This window comes from Dendronephthya gigantea, unplaced genomic scaffold, assembly GCF_004324835.1.
Source record: "Dendronephthya gigantea isolate DGI-Jeju-01 unplaced genomic scaffold, DenGig_1.0 000000F, whole genome shotgun sequence".
In the NCBI taxonomy this organism is placed as follows: Eukaryota; Metazoa; Cnidaria; class Anthozoa; order Malacalcyonacea; family Nephtheidae; genus Dendronephthya; species Dendronephthya gigantea.
This window is the reverse complement of record NW_021163010.1, coordinates 5,737,243-5,756,068: the sequence shown is the minus strand read 5'-3', so window position 1 is coordinate 5,756,068 and position 18,826 is coordinate 5,737,243. Positions and strand designations below refer to the sequence as shown.

General features: G+C 39.2%; 2 protein-coding genes across 2 annotated transcripts; one reads left to right on the top strand and one right to left on the bottom strand.

Annotated features, from left to right (window-relative positions):
* The first annotated feature begins 7,509 nt into the window (after window positions 1–7,509).
* LOC114544714 (multiple myeloma tumor-associated protein 2 homolog) lies at window positions 7,510–18,153 on the top strand. The gene is made up of 9 exons (XM_028563295.1): window positions 7,510–7,710; window positions 7,890–7,944; window positions 8,127–8,169; window positions 14,924–14,973; window positions 15,388–15,433; window positions 15,546–15,628; window positions 16,029–16,101; window positions 16,501–16,571; window positions 17,318–18,153. The coding sequence occupies exons 1-9, from the start codon at window positions 7,617–7,619 to the stop codon at window positions 17,682–17,684; spliced, it is 882 nt and encodes a 293-aa protein (XP_028419096.1). The 5' UTR covers window positions 7,510–7,616; the 3' UTR covers window positions 17,685–18,153.
* On the bottom strand, window positions 8,294–14,260 carry LOC114544609. Its single transcript, XM_028563226.1, has one exon. It carries the CDS (start codon window positions 13,851–13,853, stop codon window positions 8,634–8,636), a length of 5,220 nt encoding a protein of 1,739 aa, XP_028419027.1. The 5' UTR covers window positions 13,854–14,260; the 3' UTR covers window positions 8,294–8,633.
* Window positions 18,154–18,826: the final 673 nt, after the last annotated feature.

Genomic DNA, 18,826 nt, shown 5'->3' with positions numbered 1-18,826 from the left:
CTATAAGTGAAGTATGCTAGGTGTTTTTATTTTTTACTCATTATACCTAAATATATATCGCTTATAGACGACACTACAAATTATCAGTGAGCACTTTAATGCTTGTTTTTGCAGAAACAATAACACATATGTACATTAATATGACGTACAGGCCTATTTTTTATTCGAATCGATAACGCGCTCTCGAGACAAAACGAAGAATATACTCCTTATATGGTTGAGGGTTGAGATGTAGTGCATGTTAGTGTTACAATCAGTGTTTAACGTCACTTTCGATTATAAAAAATCACAGGCTTTGTGTTGATGTCTAAAACCTCTAACCATGCACGTAAATCGCCCAAACAATGTTGTTTATCCATAAACTATCATCCAATTTTACTCATTGTTATTTTTTTAGTGCACGAGTGGGGTTTATCTGGAGGCGAGCCTATAATATGAGTTTTTTGGCAATGTATGCGAAACTTCTATTCAGCAAAAACGAGTCTTCGGCAAAAAGAAAGCATTTGACTAGGTTTACGATTTTAAAACTTTGCTGTTGATTTAAACATTTGAATTGAAATGAGAAGAGGAAAAAATCGTGATTTAAGCCAGCCTGGTTCAACGAACGCCAGCCACCGACATTTTATTGAGCCCCAAGACATGTAGACGATTAGACGAATCTGGAAGGTGGTCGCTATTTAACACTAACGAAAGGAATTTCTTCCGCTGTGTGATGCCAGGATTTTGATATTTGAGAACAATTAATGTGCATACATTTGCATATTATTTGTCAGGCACCCACGCATGTTTTGGTTTTCATGTTATCATCATCAATATGTTGTGTTGGAAATGTTTATGTCAAATTATATAGCAACAAAAAAATATTTTTAATATGATTGCATGACATGCCAAATCATATAGTGCAGAGAAAACGGTTTATCTGCTGATCTGCATGGCACTTGGATTACTTACAGTTGCAGTCTATACGTATACGTCTGTTTGACAAAAATATATATAGGTATATTTTAGGAAAGGAAGGCAAGCGCACTTGCACAGTCAGTAACCTTGACAAGTTTAACGATTGAAATCCTGCAATATAAGCAGCTTTTTCTAGTCCTGAGATATTTCTTGCTTATTTCGGTATGATACCGGATATGCAAGTGCATGGTTTAAGCTAAATCAAATTGATGCAATCCAATTGAAAAAAATTATAATTCGAATATTATAAAATACAGCGTTCCTTATCAGATAGTTTGCATGTTTTAACAATGACGCAGTCCTAAATTGAATAAGAGCATACATTTTACTACGTCAAGAACTTTGTTTTTTGCCAAGGATACAGTTTAATATATATAAACGTTTGATTATATAAAATTTCACTAGATTGTTCTACGGTACAGACATGCAAATACCGTTATACTAAAGCAGGCATATAGATTGTTCTACACTCAAATTTCTCAGTCCAGCTGATTCTTAACAATAACATATACATATTTAACCGCTTTTAATTATATGTTTTCCAGACTCGTCGTTTGCAAATGTTTACTTTGTGTAGCCATGATATTATTATAAACAGTTGACACGAGAAAAATTGTAACATGTCGTATACCGTTGCACCTGTTATTAATGCGTGCAAAACAAATCCGCACCTGTGAGAAGAATCTAATCTAATTTGAGTTTCTTGACTTCGGGATTGCCATTTTGGTCCTTAGAATTCCGCTCCAGTTTATAATATATATACTAAGGAAATAAGGTGATCATACTGATAATAAGGAACCTACTTCCTTTATTATATAGTGTACAGTATCTCAAATGACCTCCACTAAAATGATCGAGCAGGCATGCACTGGGTCTAGTCGCGAACCACAAAGAATCCATACTCGGATTGGCTTTGTTTTAATAAAAAATTAACCAAGTTTAAAAAGTTGCAGGAACATGATAATAAACATGCTCGCTGGGTGCAGCACAACATTGTCCTGTTTATCCAGTCTTGTTTTTTATCAACCGGGAGCAACTTAATGGACAACTTGTCAACTTCAGTGAGCGTTGAGCGTTCAGGCAGAAGAGTACTCAAGAAAGCACTTTGTTGGACACACTACAGTGCAATGAATATTATAGTTTAGTGGCTGTAATAAAATGTTGTCTGACTGCCAGTCAGTGACTGGCATGATGGACTGAGGACGAGGCAGGATCAATCAGCTATTTCCTAATGGACAACTTGGTTTAGTCGAGAGACTGTTTGGAGGTTAAGGCAATGCAATTATGCATAAATTTGTATTTTCTGTCCAGGCCAAACCAAGCCAATTTATAAAATTTTAACAAGCGGTATTAGCCGTGGTGGCAGAATTGATCTCATATATCCGCTAGCGAGCGGTGTCCCCAGGCTAAAGCAGGCCAGAAATCAAACGTCCGCGGTATTCTATGAGGGATTTACATAGTTCTATGTCCGGGGAATTGTATGTCCGAAATTGTTGTTTTCAACACCAAACAATCTTTCAAATGAATTATTTACTTTAGCCAACGGAGTGCAAAACTAATATAAACGGTCGCAATTTCCATGATACCCCAACGACCAAAAACAATGCGGGAGACGAGAATTTGAAACATGAAAATTCGGCGGTGTCATAAGTCTGAAGAAGAAGGCTTAACAGCCTTAACTGGATGGAAATTCCAATGGAAATTCTCACAATCACCTAAGGAAATACTAATTTAATTCACTGGCATGGATAAGACCGTCTCGAGGAAAATATGTTGTGTTAATTTAATCCATCGCATCTTTTTTATGTCCATGCCGATATATTGAACTGTGTGGGCAGACTCGGCGGTTTAGAAGATAATAAAAGTCAATGCCATCTAAATTTGGCACAATTGAGTCGAACAAGTAATATTTGTTGGTTAAAATAGGCTTAAATAGCTGTGCCGGAATAGCATAATGACATTTCTGTCGGCTCTGATATCAAAGTATCTTTATCCAGTGTTAAATGATTGCCAAGAGGAAGAATTTGATATTGATTACTAAAATCGGTTTATGAAGGGCCAATTGCATGGATATTTGTTCTACCATAGTACCATTGAAAGACTAAAATGCAATGAAAATCAAATGCAATCAGGCTCCCGTGAAGGACGATGATGCTGAATTGCTAATGTCGATCATCGAGAAATTAATTACACTTACGAGATCTTCCGCGAGACATGCACTAGTTCATCAATACCCCGGAGGCCGGAGAGGTAGAACTATAAAAACTTGTGTAAATCATTTCAAGTTATTTCCAGTTGTTCCTAAATGATTAAATATTATTGATCACACTTCGCACAAATCAATCTGGTTTAAGTTCTAGTTGCATGTGTTCGAAGTATCAATCATGATCTTCATCTATATAGTAAGGCAAGTCAAGCAACAAATTACACCGTATTTTTCTGAACCATAATATAGAACGACAGTTTAGGCGATATATCATAGACCTTTACCATTAAGATGTCAAACGAGTTACCAGTAAAACTAGCGATATATACACAGTTTTTGGTTGTATAAGGCTTATTTATCATCCGCGATCTCGTGCAGCGTGTGGATATTGCGTTTTCTTGGTTTGTTGCGTGTTTCCAAAAAAATTAATGAATTGTCCTGAAATCGGTATGCTTTGTTTAATTGTTCTTAGCATTTGATATGCGTTGGTGAGTTGGAATGATCTAACATCGAAATTGTATGGGTCAATAGGGGCGTCAAAGAAACTGACTTGTTCCCACTATTATATCATTGTCTTTTCTGTTGTGGGCTGGATATTGCCAGTATGTGCTTTTCCACAGAATCCCACAGATCGAATTAGAGCCCCTCCAGAACTGGGCAATGCTGTGCTGCTGAGAAGATGATAAGGCTACTGGGTGCATCACGACTTTCTACTGTTCTTTTGTCATTGCAACAACTTGTGGGTTCATTTTACCTGTGAAGAACTCCAAGTGGTAAACTTGATATTCTTCGGAGTTCGGCCAGCATCCAGGTCGCCCCATAACACTGAACCCAATACCTGCCGCCGGTTTATATTCGTAGCATTCTACAGTCTTTGTGATTATATAATAATGGTCTTATTTTATGCTGCATTATTCATGCTCAGTATACGACTGTAAAGTCTGCATGATAAAATAAATTTTGTGCTACTGATCATTGAGCCGAATAGGTGTGCTATAGTAATCTCGTAATCATACGGGCCAGACTTAGAGTGTTCAACACAAGAGGCCAGTGTCCAGCCAATGCTTACATCCAAGACAGAATCAGGGGACCTTGGGTCGATCGATAGAATTGAACCTGAATAACCGCTCAAAAGAGTCGCTGAATAATTCCAGGAAAGATTTATTTAATCGGATTAGCGAGCTAGCGGTTGACATAAAAGCGCCTGATAGCTCACCAACCTCAGTAGGAAATTAGGTTCGACATTACCTGATTTGATTTCAAAATCTTGTGTGATGAAAAATTTGAAATAAGGAAATGCATGTTGAAATCTATTTTCCGTGACCAGCGTCACAAAAACTACATCAGTATTATGCATCAAAACAACATCAACCTTTGTTGATAGGCCCACACGTATGACGTATTTACATACGTTTAGTTCTTGTTTATCAAGGAATCTTCTTTTAACTGACAATGCACCCACTTCTTTGCTTTTTTCCCCCGTAATGAGCGTCATTGTTGCAGTGGAGGATTCTCCACATACTTTGACACCTTGCACCCTAATTTGATCCAAAGACACAACACAAGCTCCCACGCGAAGGCATTTTTCCATGTTATTATATCAAATTGTCAAAAACTTTTATTTTCCCTGTAATAAATGCGTGAAAATAATGTTTAAAAAGCAGATTTTTGTAGTTTTAGGAAAATGCCATTCCACGGTCCTAGAATACTTAGTTTTATAATATTGAAGAATGAGCTACTGAGCCACGCACACTTGGTTGTTTCAAGCTGATGAAAATTTTGGCCTGTTTTCATCAACCTGCAGGGGCGTCCGTTCATGGCTGCATGCCGAGAGGTTTTAAAGTGCGTGTGTGCATGGATGCTAAACTGATTTTTTCGGATTAATACGACTACTAATTGCATAATGTAGCTACAGACTATACTTTGGTAGTCTTTGCTACAACTTCCCGTATTTTCTTTTCAAAAAGCAATCCCTATAAACCTCATCAACAACAAATCATTTCTGTATATGTATGTATGCAGGCATGCCCACTTATATTTAATGAATAATTTTACGATTTCTGAAATCAAACAATCTCTGAAACTAATCTTTTGCGGAAAAAAACGTGTCTGCATCTCTGCGACTACGATATTAAAGTGGCATTCATGTGGAAACGGAAATGTATTCTCAACGGAATTATTTTATTTATAGAAGGAAGTATTAACCTTCCGCCGCAAAAGAAAGTTAAGTTGACAGTGTTGTATAATAGAATGGTTAAAAAACATGGGTAGGTAGGTTAAGTTTCGGTAGTGTAGGTGTTAAGGGTATGATATAGAACGATATTAAAGAACTGAACTTCCGAAATGAACAGTCTGGAAATTAAGTATTATTTTATCAGACAGCTAGGGGCCGATTGTATAAATCTAGGTTAGCTCTAAACTATACAGTTGTGATTGTCCAATTCTGCGACTAAATTTGGTTAAAAGCTAATTAAAATCTCTAAAGGTAAAATACTCACGTACGGAATATTGCTATATTTGGTAAACATATATATATATAGACAGAGAGAGGTTTAAAGGGTCTTAATTTCGAGTGAAAATATACACACTTCAAATTCAAGCCAGGAACAGTATAAGGAACTGGTAGCGAACGGGAAGGAACCTCTAGAATTTACCCACATCGAGTGAAATGCCAAAAATCATAATCGTATATATAGAATCATATTAGTTTCGAACTTTCACAGGTATACCTCCTGTTCCGCATTCTGCAAGTTTTTCCGCATTTGTAGTCACCGCTGCATAAAGCAAAGAAAAGTAAAAAAAAACTCAAAACTCGAAACTGAAATGTAACTAATAAAACTCAAATTGAAATGTTGATATTCTTACGCCTTCAGATTCTGTGTATACATGCAAGCAAGTTGTAATAAAAACATGCAATCAGAACTCATACAACTGAAAGTTAGCAAACTATATAGGCTACAACAGTTGGTGAACAACTGAATTTCTTCATCTGAAGCCAAAATATAAAAGTACAGTATGTACTTTTATAGACGGTTGTTATATTTAGTAACTTACAGAGGAGCAAAGTAGATTTGAACATTCATAGCTTGAACTGGTAACCTCCTTTTCCGCATGCCATTCTGCAAGTTTTTACCGCACTTATCGTCACTGACCGCTGTATACCGCCGCTTTACTTCTAAGAACCCAAACATAAATGCGCTAAAAATTTCTAAATTCACAAAAATCACACACAACTCAGAATCAAGCAAGGGACAGTTAACAAAAATTCGATCCTACGTTAGGATTTGAACACACGCCTTTGTGATTCCGGTGCATGCTCTTGCCACGTGTAGAGGACCGATAGCCTCTTGGCTTGAATTTAAGTTGTATATTATTTCCATTCGAAATTAAGACCCCTTGGTAATATTATATATCTGGACTTGCAGGGCCTGATAAATGCCATGCAAGTAAGAAAATCAGTAAGAAGACTATGAAGAACTACACCAGCCAAGCCAATGTTGTTCATACGATGACATAGGCACTGATCTTTGAGCACTTTTCTAGCTACTTGCCAAAAATCAAATGCAACCAGGTTAACCATTTTCCATTGTTTTCATGCCTTTCTACTGTAATTTTTTTCACAATGAGTTTATTTCGCTCATCTATCTGTGCTATACGAGATAGTACAGTCAGGATAAACTATAAACACGATAAAGGCCACAGTTTAGTGTTTTTAAAGATAATCCACGTTCATTGATATTTGGCCGTTTAACTAATAGTAGCCGAATTAGTGATAACTGATAACTTGATATCCGCGCGATATATACACCCCGATTTTGAAGCGTATTGCGTCGATTTGTAAACTACTAAAGGCACAAATGAAATGCAAAAGTCTAAAGAGAATCAAGTTAAAATCTCGTACTTCAATCTTGCGACGTGTTAATCCTGATCACTATTTGCTTCCGTGCTGTCGACGGAGGTAAAAAGCGTGCGAGTAAAAATAACACTATCATTTACAAGATGAGCGGCCGTGTTGAATCGTATATACTGTATACGGATCTAGCGATCACATATTTCTATGAAAAAACGTGGATTATATTTAGAGCAAGTTCAGGATTGCTGTTAGCATTAAAAAATCAGGCATATAAAACTACATGGCGTATGACAAGAATACTACTTGTGAAATTGTAACAAGTTTTATTCTTGTTATGCGCCTATGTAGTTTTATTTTATTGGCTTATAATGCCCGCAGCAAACCCTAGCTTGCAGCCTTCCTAGTTTACAAAAACATAAATATATCCATAAAACGTCGTGAAACATGACGTTTTGAACGATAATATCGCAGGCTCGTCAGAGTAAGAGAATTACAAGATGGTGGTCAGAATATTAGGAGATGGTTTGTTGTTGTGTAAATGATATATAAAGATTTGTAGGTAGAAATCAGGCAATTTGTATAGTAATATTATCAGCAATAATGCATCATCCCTCACGAGGTGGAGTGCGAGGTGGCAAGGATCAGTTTGAATGGGAAAGTGTAAAAACTGACAAACACCGAGAAAATTATTTAGGTATTTTCATTATTTGTTAACTAGTTTAAATGTAACTATCCAGTATCCATATCATCATAGATTATTTTCTGTGCTAACTTCTTTTCATACACATGTATCCAAATGACGTACGTTTTACTACGATTGTTTGCATTCCAAAAACTTTTTTGTCCATGTATATATTGGAATTTTTCTCCTAGGTCATTCTGTAATGGCACCTGTGGGAAGATGGCAAAAAGGAAAAGATTTGACTTGGTAGTAAAGCATGGCTGTTATTTTATTTTAGTATAATATACTGCTACTTGAATTAACAAGGTATGGTGCAACATGGTTTGTGGTAAGTGGAGAGTGTGTGCATGCAATAGTCTAATAGAAACCCAGTACAAACCTGACTCACTTTTTTCATGATGAATTATGATAGCATGATTTTATTATAGGTATGCAAAAGACAAAGAAACAAAAGTCAAACAACAACAAACGGTATATCTTTAGTGATAATTCTGTTGCATGCTGAACTACCAATCTTTTTTCCATTAACATGGCCTTTTCAAAATCCAGGCATGTGCAATAAGATGCAAACAAACAAGCTTGAGTTTACTGTATCACTGATCTTAATTGTTGGAAATTCTTTGATAGAATGTTTTCACAACAAATCACAAGGTTTTTGTTCTCTATTTCTGATGTGTAATCACTATAATGCTTCTCAACGAATTTACATCGATATTGCCCTTGTCAAAACGTCAAAAGCACGTTGCTTACATAAATTACATAATTAACATATATTAACGAGATAATCATAATTTCGCACACACTCCCCCATGTATATTCTTCTCGAAGATATACATGTTACATCTCCAGTTCGAATGTTCCTTAATTCGACTGTAAACAAAACGTTCTATACTTTAATGTTTGATAATATTGATAACAAAGTTCACAAGACTCTCTCAATCTTCATCATTTGCAATTTCTTGAATTCGTTTATTTGCTTCCACGGCCGCTGCCCTCCTTGGTCTCGGGTGGTATTCAGGAGCGTTTGGGTTAAGTGGTTGGGTCTCCTCGCGATCACAAGACAACTCCAATGGGTATAGATGTTGGATAGGCCGTTCAAGCGTTCCTTTTCCAGTCTTCAACACCGCTCCCCGTGTAACGTTATCTCTCCCCGATATGAGGCGGGTTACCATAGCTAGTTTCCAACGATTTCTCGGTTGATTCTCCTCTTGAACTATGACGATATCTCCCACCTTCGGATGGTCCGAACACTTCTGTCCAGTTTGACGATGTTGTCCACGAAGGCTTCTAATGTATTCTCTGCTCCACCTATTCCACATGGTTTGTTTGCATCTCTTCAGGAATTTGGCGCGTCTCTTTAGGTTCGCATCTTCTATACGATGTGCTTCCAACTCAGGTAGACTGTTCGGATTAATCTGGAGCATAGAGTTCGGCGTCAGAACTGGCTGCTGAATATCTTCATCCACGTACCCAAGTGGACGGTTGTTCAAAGTTACCTCGATATCCAAAACTACGTCCTCCAGCTCCGACCATTCCAATGTTCCGTTCCCAATGGACTTGTGGAAGGCCCTCTTAAATAAGCCTATGAGTCGTTCGAACTGTCCCCCCCACCAGGGGGCCCGGCTTAGATTAAACCGCCACTTGATCTCTAGCTTCGCCAAATAACTATTAAACTTTTCATCTCTTCTTACAGTCTCCAACCACTTTGCTGCAGCCTTGAACGTGGTCCCGTTGTCAGAATATACCAATTCTGGCCTCCCTCTTCTTGCTACAAACTTCTTAAAACATCTGATGAATTCCCCCGTCTCCAGTGATCTAACTAGTTCCATATGCACGGCTCTCGTCAAACTACACGCGAATAGGGCGAGATAAGCTTTCTTCTCCTTATTGGTTTTGACGCGATACTTAATCGGCCCGGCGAAGTCTACGCCCAGTACTTGAAAAGGTGTTGATCCTTCGGTTCTTGTGCTCGGTAGTTTCCCAGGTGGTGGTGCCTCAAATGCTTTTGCTTGAAACCTTCTGCAACCATGACATTTAGATCTTATCTTTTTTACCAGTCGACGAAGTCTAGGTATCCAATAACGTTCTCGTATCTCGGCCATCGTCATCCCAACCCCGCCATGCAATGTCGTAACGTGAGCTCGCTGGACTAAAGACGTTGTGAATGAGTGATTGTCGGGCAGGTAGATCGGGTGCTTCCCACTCATGCGTCCGCGACATTCTAAGACCTCTTGACCGTTCAACTGGATATTGAGGTGGAGTTGATCGGCTTCGAAACGGACATCTCGACGCGCTGAAAGCTGAGCTCGTTTTATCCACCATAGTCTTACTCCATCGATCTCTTCTGTCTGCAACGCATCACTCCTTCTCTCGTTGACATTTACTCTACAGTTATCAACAAAGCGTCGCACCCAGGCCCCGATGCGGAGAACTTTGAACAGGCTGAATTTGTCCAGTAACTGATCAAACTCATCTTCCTCAGTGTGCACCACAGTCAGGATTTCCTGCTTCACTTTCGCTTCTGCTCTTGTCTCTGCTGTTGCTTCTAAGGTGACGTCCGCAGGCCACTCACCATGGTTGTGGAGCCAGGGAGGACCATCTTTCCACATCGCGTTATCTTCCACGGTCCCGCCTCGGCTTCCCAAATCGGCTGGATTCTGTGACGTAGGCACATAATGCCAGGTTACTTGATCGTGTTGCTGAATTTTTCGTACCCGGTTGGCTACAAACTGACGATAATCGCCCTTCCCTTGTATCCAATAAAGCGCTACAGTTGAATCAAGCCAGCAGTGGATCTTCACCTGGTAGTTGCTGAGAGCCGCTTCAACATTTGACGCAATATTCACAGCCATGTGACCGGCAATCAACTCTAATCGTGGTATGGTCAGATTTCGCTTCGCGATGCGTGACTTCGAACAAACAAGTCCTTGCGTCGTTTCATCCATCTGACGGGTGACAGCATAAACCACCGCGCACACTCCCTGCGAGCTTGCATCTCCGAAACTGTGTAGTTCGATTTCCGCTACAGGAATGCGATGTGGAGTGAGTGATCTAGGGACTGTATACTCTCTTGGCAAGGAGTTTCTCCAATCTTTCCACCGTTTCAGCAAAGGCCCAGGCAGTTCTGCATCCCAGGTTACTTTGGCATCACAAATGTCACGGAAGAGCAGTTTGGAAACCAGCATAGTCGGGGATACAAGGCCCAACGGGTCATACAGCTTTGCAATCTGGGAAAGCACATCTCTCTTCGTTCTACAATCTTCCGCTACTCTAAATTCAATGCTGAAAGTGTCTCTTTCTCTATCCCACGGCAGTCCCAATAGCTTCCCTCCACTGCCAAGCTGCTGTTTTGCATAGGTCATTTCTTCAGATTCAGATGGTACTTGCTCAGATGCTTCGAGCTCCTTTGCATTGGAGTGCCATTTGTGAATAGAAAACGTTGCATTCTCGAACACTTCAGTTGTCTTGGTCTTCTTCTCCAGAACTTCTTCAACTGTGACTCCACCAGCTATTAGATCATCAACGTAGAGTCCATGTTGCACTTCTTCCACAAGCTTAGGATATCGCGCTTTCCAGGAATTAAGGTGTTGGTCAAGGACGCCGGCTAGAAGAAATGGGGACGACGTAAGCCCGAATAGAGCTCTTGTAAACCGATAGATCCTGATAACATCGCTGTTCGGTTCTCTCCAATGAAAGCGTAAAGAGTCCCTCTCTTCCTGTTTAATTCGTATCTGTAAGAATGCCTTCACGAGATCACCAGTAAGAAGAATTGGGTGGAATCTCGACTTAACTAGAATGTCCCAAAGTTGATTTTGAAGGGCTGGTCCCGGGTGCAGACAATCATTCAGTGAGGGGGCACTTTCATTTTCTCTCGCTGAAGCATCGTACACGACACGAAGCTTAGTACTTTCTGCCTCCTTTTTCACTACAGCCTTGTGCGGGATGTAAAACTCGTTTCCACTCGCTATTTCGGGCGCCGGCTCAACAATACCCTTTTGCAGCTGCTCTTGGATGATGTTATTGTAATCTTCATATAGCTCGTTCTTCTTTAGCTTCCGTACTAGATGTTCCAACCGTTTATTGCTCCCTGTCACATTTGTTGGTAAACTTGGATGGTTCCCTTTCCAGGGTAAGCTTGTTTGATACCATCCAGCTTCATCTCTCTCTAGCTGTTCTTTGAATTCTTGATAGACGGCTTCCTGGTCATTTTCATGTTTGTCTGCGAGTCCGAGTACATCGAGGGAACACAGCTGTTCATAGTCGTTTGAGGTTGATTGCGCAAATAACACTGGACTATCTTTGTCTTCTTTCCCTGACGACATGAGTGTCCACCCAAGAAGGGTCCTTTCTGCAACAGGTTGCCCAGGTTGTCCAACCTTCTGTGCTGAACGTGTTTTGATGGTAGCGTACTCGCTTGCACCAAGAACTACATGTACTGGGATCTGATCTCTGTTCTTCGGATCTTCGTTAACTTCAACTTCCTTAAGGTGGTCATACTTCTGACAAAGACTTTTGAATTCAGGGTTTGTTATCATCATCAGCTGGGACTTGTTTACCTTCGACAGTTCAATCTCTGTAGTGAACTTACCATCAACTGAGGTGAGCTTTGCTGAGTAGATTTCCACCTTTGTTGTTTTGGATGTTAACATCATGTCCACTCTTCTCAACTCAACTCGCTTAGGTTTCTTATGGAGTGTTTCAATCAATGTTGCTGAAGCATATGAACTGCCAGCTCCCGTATCAAGAAGGGCGTGCGTCTGGATCCCATCAATTTCCACTAGTACTGTTGGGTAGATCACTTGTTGATCTACATCTCTATGTGCAGAAAGCGCTGGCTTTGCTGGTTTGATCTCACTACAAATCGATGTGTGATGACGTTTACCACAGTTCTTACATGTAGTTGTACTCCTGCATTCTGAAGCTCTGTGTGCTGGCCCCGTGCAGTTAAAGCACAACTTCTTCCTTGCCAACATGGACTTCCTTTCATCTGCCGTGTTAACTGACTCGCATTCCGAAGATCGATGGTCACATTTGTCACAGTAGACACAAGATCTTTTCTTCCCGCTCAACTGTTCCCCTTTACCCTGCTGGGTCTGGAAATTGGGTCTTCGCTTTCGATGTTGATCATCTGTTTTCCGAAGTGGATCATCCTCCATGACCGGATTGCGTCTTGTCCACTGTCGTAGGGCTTCGGTGAACTGTACAAAGTTCCACTGTTCCCAGCTCGAGTCATTTCGTACTAGATCCCCTCTAATGGCTGGTAATTTATCCAATACCATAGGTACTGTGCCATTAATAACATCAAGACGATTCAATGTTTCTAGCGATTGTACACAGTAAACCAGTTTCTCGTAGAATTCATGAATTTTCTTAGCATTAGCTGTCGCAAGATGAGGTAGGTCCAATATCTCTTTCACGAAGGTCTTCACAATTTCGCTTTCCTTTCCAAACCGGTCTTTAAGAATAACAATCGCTCGGTTATATCCCTCCGACGTGTGCGGTAGAGCTTCGATTGCCTTTGATGCCTTTTCACACAATAACTCTCGTAGATATGCGAATTTATTTACAGGAGAAACACTTGTTTTGTGGATAGTTTCAGAAAACAAGCTCCAAAATCGAGGCCAATCTGCGTAAGTCCCATTAAATTTGGTGATGTGAAGTTTAGGTAACTTAGCTTGCACTTTGGATTCACTTCCGGTCCCTGTCGACGCGCTCACTTCCGGAGACTTGATCTCATTCTGTAATTTTACTTTCGCTTCGTGTAATTTCAGTTCAAATTTCAGCCGTTTCTCACGTTCGATATCCTCCTGTATGGCCTTGCTCTCAAGTTGCCTTTTCTCCACCTCTGCGTCTTGATAGTGTAACCATTCCTCCAATAAATCTGTCCTACTGTCCGCTTCTTCCAACTTGCTCTCGATGTCTTGATTCCAATTGTCGATTTCCTCGCTTTTAATTTTCGCCGCAATTTTTGTCGCTTCGACTGATATCCGCAATTTGTTGACTTTAGATATTGTTTCCTTTAAACATTCGATATGTCTTAGGATTACCCGTTTCTTTTCTGTTTTAAGAACTTGATCGCTCTTCTCAATCGCTCTTTGTAGTTGAATAATTTTAGTTCCAAGCTCTGCTTCAGGACCGCTTTCGTTTTCCTCCATTGTCGTCGCAAATGTCACTAGATCGTTAATGTGTTGTTTAGTTAAGTTTCGCCTCCAAAATCGCTGCTTTAGGTTCGCTACTGTCCCATCGGGGGTGCCACGTGTTGGAAATTCTTTGATAGAATGTTTTCACAACAAATCACAAGGTTTTTGTTCTCTATTTCTGATGTGTAATCACTATAATGCTTCTCAACGAATTTACATCGATATTGCCCTTGTCAAAACGTCAAAAGCACGTTGCTTACATAAATTACATAATTAACATATATTAACGAGATAATCATAATTTCGCACATAATACAAGATCTCGTTCCTTGCAATTCCATACAATTTTCCTCTGGCAAGGAAACAAAGCCTCTGGGATAATTGAAATCAGAAATGATTCTTGTTTTGTTGTTGGAATGTTGCAGTACAATATATAAATTAGCCAGGATATTTGGTTTCCAGTTTGGAATAGAGGATTTAAAGTATGTTAGTAAGACCATTCTTTGCATGTCCCACTGTAACATTGGTCATTACACAGTATTATTATATGGCAAGCGCTTGTTTTGGTTAATTCTGCAATTTGATTGGCTGCTGACAGGTCCGGATTTCCCCGTATTGCCCACGGGCAATATGCAATTCTTATTGCCCTGTGAAAACAAGGCAAAACTCACGGCAAAAACTGACTAAATTTAAACTGAAAAACAGATTAAATTCTTAAAGGGAAAATAATGAATTTGAAATAAAAATAATAAATTTTTATTTTACAAAATAGAGCGGTTTTTTTTTCACTTTAAGCCGATGTTTTGGTGTCGTGTGCCCGAATGAGATTGATCATTAAAATTACTCATAAAGAATTAATCATTACAATGTCTGCATGAATTATGCCATATAATAAAAAACTTACTAACTTCGACTGTTCAGTCTGTACGGTAAAATATCAAACCTCGGTCTTGGTGTATTGACCTCGCTATCACTCGGTCAATACGGCACGACCTCGGTTTGATATTTTACCGTACAGACCTCACTCTCAATCAGTAAGTTCTTATTACTGAATGTACAATAATACATTCATTAATGTTATTTAGGAACGAAATAGAATAAAACAGCTAGAAGAAGAAGCAATGGCTGCAGCTCTGTTCGTAATTAAAAATACATATATATTTGGCTGAAGTAGTTATCAATACATTATATAATCAGCTTTAGTCAGGCAGTCAAAACTGTTAACTGCATGTGTAACTGTATGTTTGGCACTTAAACTGTGGTAACCCAACTTGCTTCATTGTGATTTTACTGAGTTGACAACACATTTTTATACAACCAAGCCCTTAAGAATATAAAGATAGCTTGAACATTGATTGAAATTTGTTCAAAAAAGTCTTTAAATATGCTGAATATGACTGTTGTGACAGATATTTGTCAAAATTCTGTCGGCAAATTATTCTAGTTCAGGTCATCTATTGCGCAGTTCCGGGCTGCATGTCTACAATGCATTCTCGTCATATAATTTTATGGCCCAATTTTTAAAACGTTGCTATGAAAATTAATTTAGTGGCTTTGGTACAGTAAAGAAAAAGACATCTGCTCTGACAAAACAGGTATAGTTTGTCTTTTTAATCTGTTTTTTACAATTTTTTATAATTTATGAATTCAGAATAATGAGACTTGTAATATAGTTGTCTAAGACCAACGGAATTTTTTTAATACCAGGAAATGGCTGAGACTTTAAAACGAGGTCAAACGGAAAGGGATTCTGGGAATGTCGAGAGAGTGGAAGGAATGGGTTTTGGCAGGTATTCCATTTCTGCAATGATGTAGGCTTTTTCATGTTAGAGACTGATGGTAGGATAACTCGGCCGCCATAGGCATAATTAAAACCAATTTGAAGCGAAGTAAAGGCATCGCAAAATCAACTCGCAAGCTCGCTGGGAGTGTTTGCATCTAATTAAAATCAACTGTCAAGCATTGTGATTGGACCAAATTACTCGCAGCGAGCTTGCCAGTTGGTTTTTGCAATAGGTGTGTGAGAGCCTGAAGTGTAGTTCACAACCGCGCCGACGAAAACGACAAGAAGGGAATAGAGTTCACCGGCGTAAAAAAAAGCGTGTTGAACAACTTTGAAGTCTCAGACGTGTCCCAGTGGGGTACTAGAGGACAACCAGCCATTTTTCCAAATATTTTTCAAAATTATAGTTCAAGAGCTGCAATGATGGACAGCGTTCGCCCAAATGATGGTTTTGTAAAAGAACCGGAAACACGAACTCGGGTAATTTAGCTATTGATCTAGTATTTACCTATACTGTACTGTTACAGTACCTTCTGAAAAATCTCAGATTCATCTCCTTTTGTCAGTTCTATTTGGTAAAAACAACAAAAAATGGATGTTTTAACCAATAAAAAATTACTCCGATAAATGAATCTGAGGTAATTTTAAATTGGTTTGTTTTCACGGCGTGCATGTTCTAGCTTGCACAGGTTATATAATAAGGAAACATACTATATCTCTGTGCTAGGGCCAGTTGTTTAAAAGACCAGTTAACTTTTAAATGTAGTTAAGGACAGAATTGGCCAATCAAAGTTGCGTATTTCTGATTTAACTAGGATTTAACTATGCGAAGTGTAGTTAAATGGTTTTATATAACCGGACTCTGATTGTATTTAACAGCAACAAGTGAAGGCGAGTACACCAAGTACTGAAAAAGGTGACGATGAAAATAGAGATGAACAGAAAAAAAGGTAACTTTCTTAATGCATGCAGATTGTTGACTGCTTCATTCATAGATCATCAAAATAAAAACGCCGATTCTGTTATACTAACACCTTCTGAAGCTCTACCAAAATTAAACAAAGATTTTCAGGCATGATATATCAACATGCGTCTTTAGAATGCCATGATTTAGTAATTATGTTTATGAAACCGAATAAAATTCATTCAAAATATTATGAAAACCCTCGTCCCTAAACGATATAATCCATTAAGGCAAGTTAAATAAGGGCCTGTTTATATGATCCCGTCTAGCTGGGACGGGATGTTTTCATCCCGCTTAGCCGGGAAACTCGCCTATGCGGGATGGCGTGTTTATATGCAGTTCATTTTATAGTGCAGGTTCCTTCGACAGCATGTTTTAATGTAGAAAACAAATGTGCCAATATATACACATGCTCCTAATGTATGTTAATCGCGAATCGTCCCGGCCAAGCGGGATGGAGTGTTTATATGGCAATTTCTCGTCCCGTCTAAGCGGGATCCCGGCAAGAAGTGCGGGATGGAAAAGTGGTCATATAAACACTAATTAGTGTTTGTATTACAAGCGGGATCTCGGAAACTGTCCCGGCTAGGCGGGATCATATAAACAGGCCCTAAGTGATAAAAGAAGGGCGGTGATCATGAAAAATGTGAAAAGGTGAAAATGATCATCCAAAATGTCGAGAAGGTGTCGAATGAACAACAAGTTAAACAACAACACTTGTCATCTGTTTAGGAAGAAGAAAAAGAAACATAAGGAGAGAAAGTCAAAAGATTTTTCAAAAGACGAAAAACGAGAGAAAAAGAGGAGAGCAAGAAGAAATGGGAGCGAATCGGGCGATGATTGTTCCGTTGGCGAAACCTCGTCTCGGAATAGATACAAGGAAACAAACAAAAGCACGAAGCGAGATGAATCTAGAAACAGCGCGAGCGAAGAAGACAACAGATCTAGAAGGAGAGAAAAATATGAGAAAATCCCAAACGAACCTATAAAACGCAAACGACGGCACGACAGTAGCTCTTCAAATGATGGGCGGCGAAGATCAAGAGAAAGGGAAGATGTTGTGAATCGCCACAGACGAAGAAGACACGATAGTGATTGATGCTTCAAGGACTGTCATAATCGGTTGGTCTGGGACCAGCTGCATAAGAAAATTTAGAAAATCGGCCCGCGCTATTCACCACTATTCACAGTAACGGAAAAGATGGCGGATACATTTCAACCTCAATAACAATGTTTCCTGGCGAAAACAGACCTTACCGTTTTTCTACCTCAGATATTCACTTTTTTATGCTTTTTAGGTTTAAGATCTTACTTGTTATAGGGAGTGTGAGAAAAATGAAATTCAAATTCCTAAAGGAAATATACAATTTTAATCTCATGGGGGAATCTCATGATAAACTGCCAAACATAAAAACGAGGCCATTGGGTCGAAAGATCCGTAAAAAATGTATACAATTTTACGTCATTACAATCGTTGCTTGTAATCTTTGCATTTATTCTTCATTCTGTATAGTAAAATGTAGATGTAAATAAGAAGTTAAATAATGACATAATAACGATTAAAATCGTTTCCGAACGAACGTCTTAATTAGCAAGTGACGCAATAATGAGTCTGCGCATCGTGACGTCAGCGTCAAAAATGCATCGTTGCAATTAATTGTCAAAGAATGAACGAACCCGTTTGATCAAATCGAGTCACATCCATGAGCTTATTACCATCTTACCTGAGATCTTGGATAGAAACTGAAACAGCTTGTAAAGACGAACCACGTGCCTTGCGAGTGACGATCGATCAAGACTATGATTGGGTGCTGGTGGATTATCAGAAGGATGCAAGCGTCGGGGAAAATCAGCCGGACGATCTGCTTCAAGACTACATCGTGATCGAAGGACAGGAAAAAATCCAGAAGAAAGACGAAGCGTGGTTTGATGTTGGTCAAAAGACAAGCAGGTGTTCGAGAAAGTCCAAAAGGCGTGCACGGAAGAGGGCAAGAAGCAGTGCAGATGGGTAAGACTTTCCTAATGTTAAAGCCCTCTTTACTCGAGCAAATTTTCTTTGACACGTTGGGTATATTTTTTGTCCAAATGCACTTGCCGTAATTCTTCGTTCACACATGAAAAATTTGTTTGTTACATGGTATATTTGTCAAAAAATAATTTCACATGTGAACCGGGTTTATTCTATAAAAACAAAATGTCGTGAGACTTTAACATAAAAAATTTCCCGTCTAATATGCGTTA

What these genes read in the sequence shown, in the direction of transcription:
- LOC114544609 (XM_028563226.1), bottom strand. Translation starts at nt 13,853, where the DNA reads ATGGAGGAAAACGAAAGCGGTCCTGAAGCAGAGCTTGGAACTAAAATT.
- LOC114544714 (XM_028563295.1), top strand. Translation starts at nt 7,617, where the DNA reads ATGCATCATCCCTCACGAGGTGGAGTGCGAGGTGGCAAGGATCAGTTT. An exon ending in GAAGGAATGGGTTTTGGCAG is followed by an intron (nt 15,629 to 16,028) that starts GTATTCCATTTC and finishes TCAAAATTATAG; the next exon opens with TTCAAGAGCTGCAATGATGG. An exon ending in AGAGATGAACAGAAAAAAAG is followed by an intron (nt 16,572 to 17,317) that starts GTAACTTTCTTA and finishes TCATCTGTTTAG; the next exon opens with GAAGAAGAAAAAGAAACATA.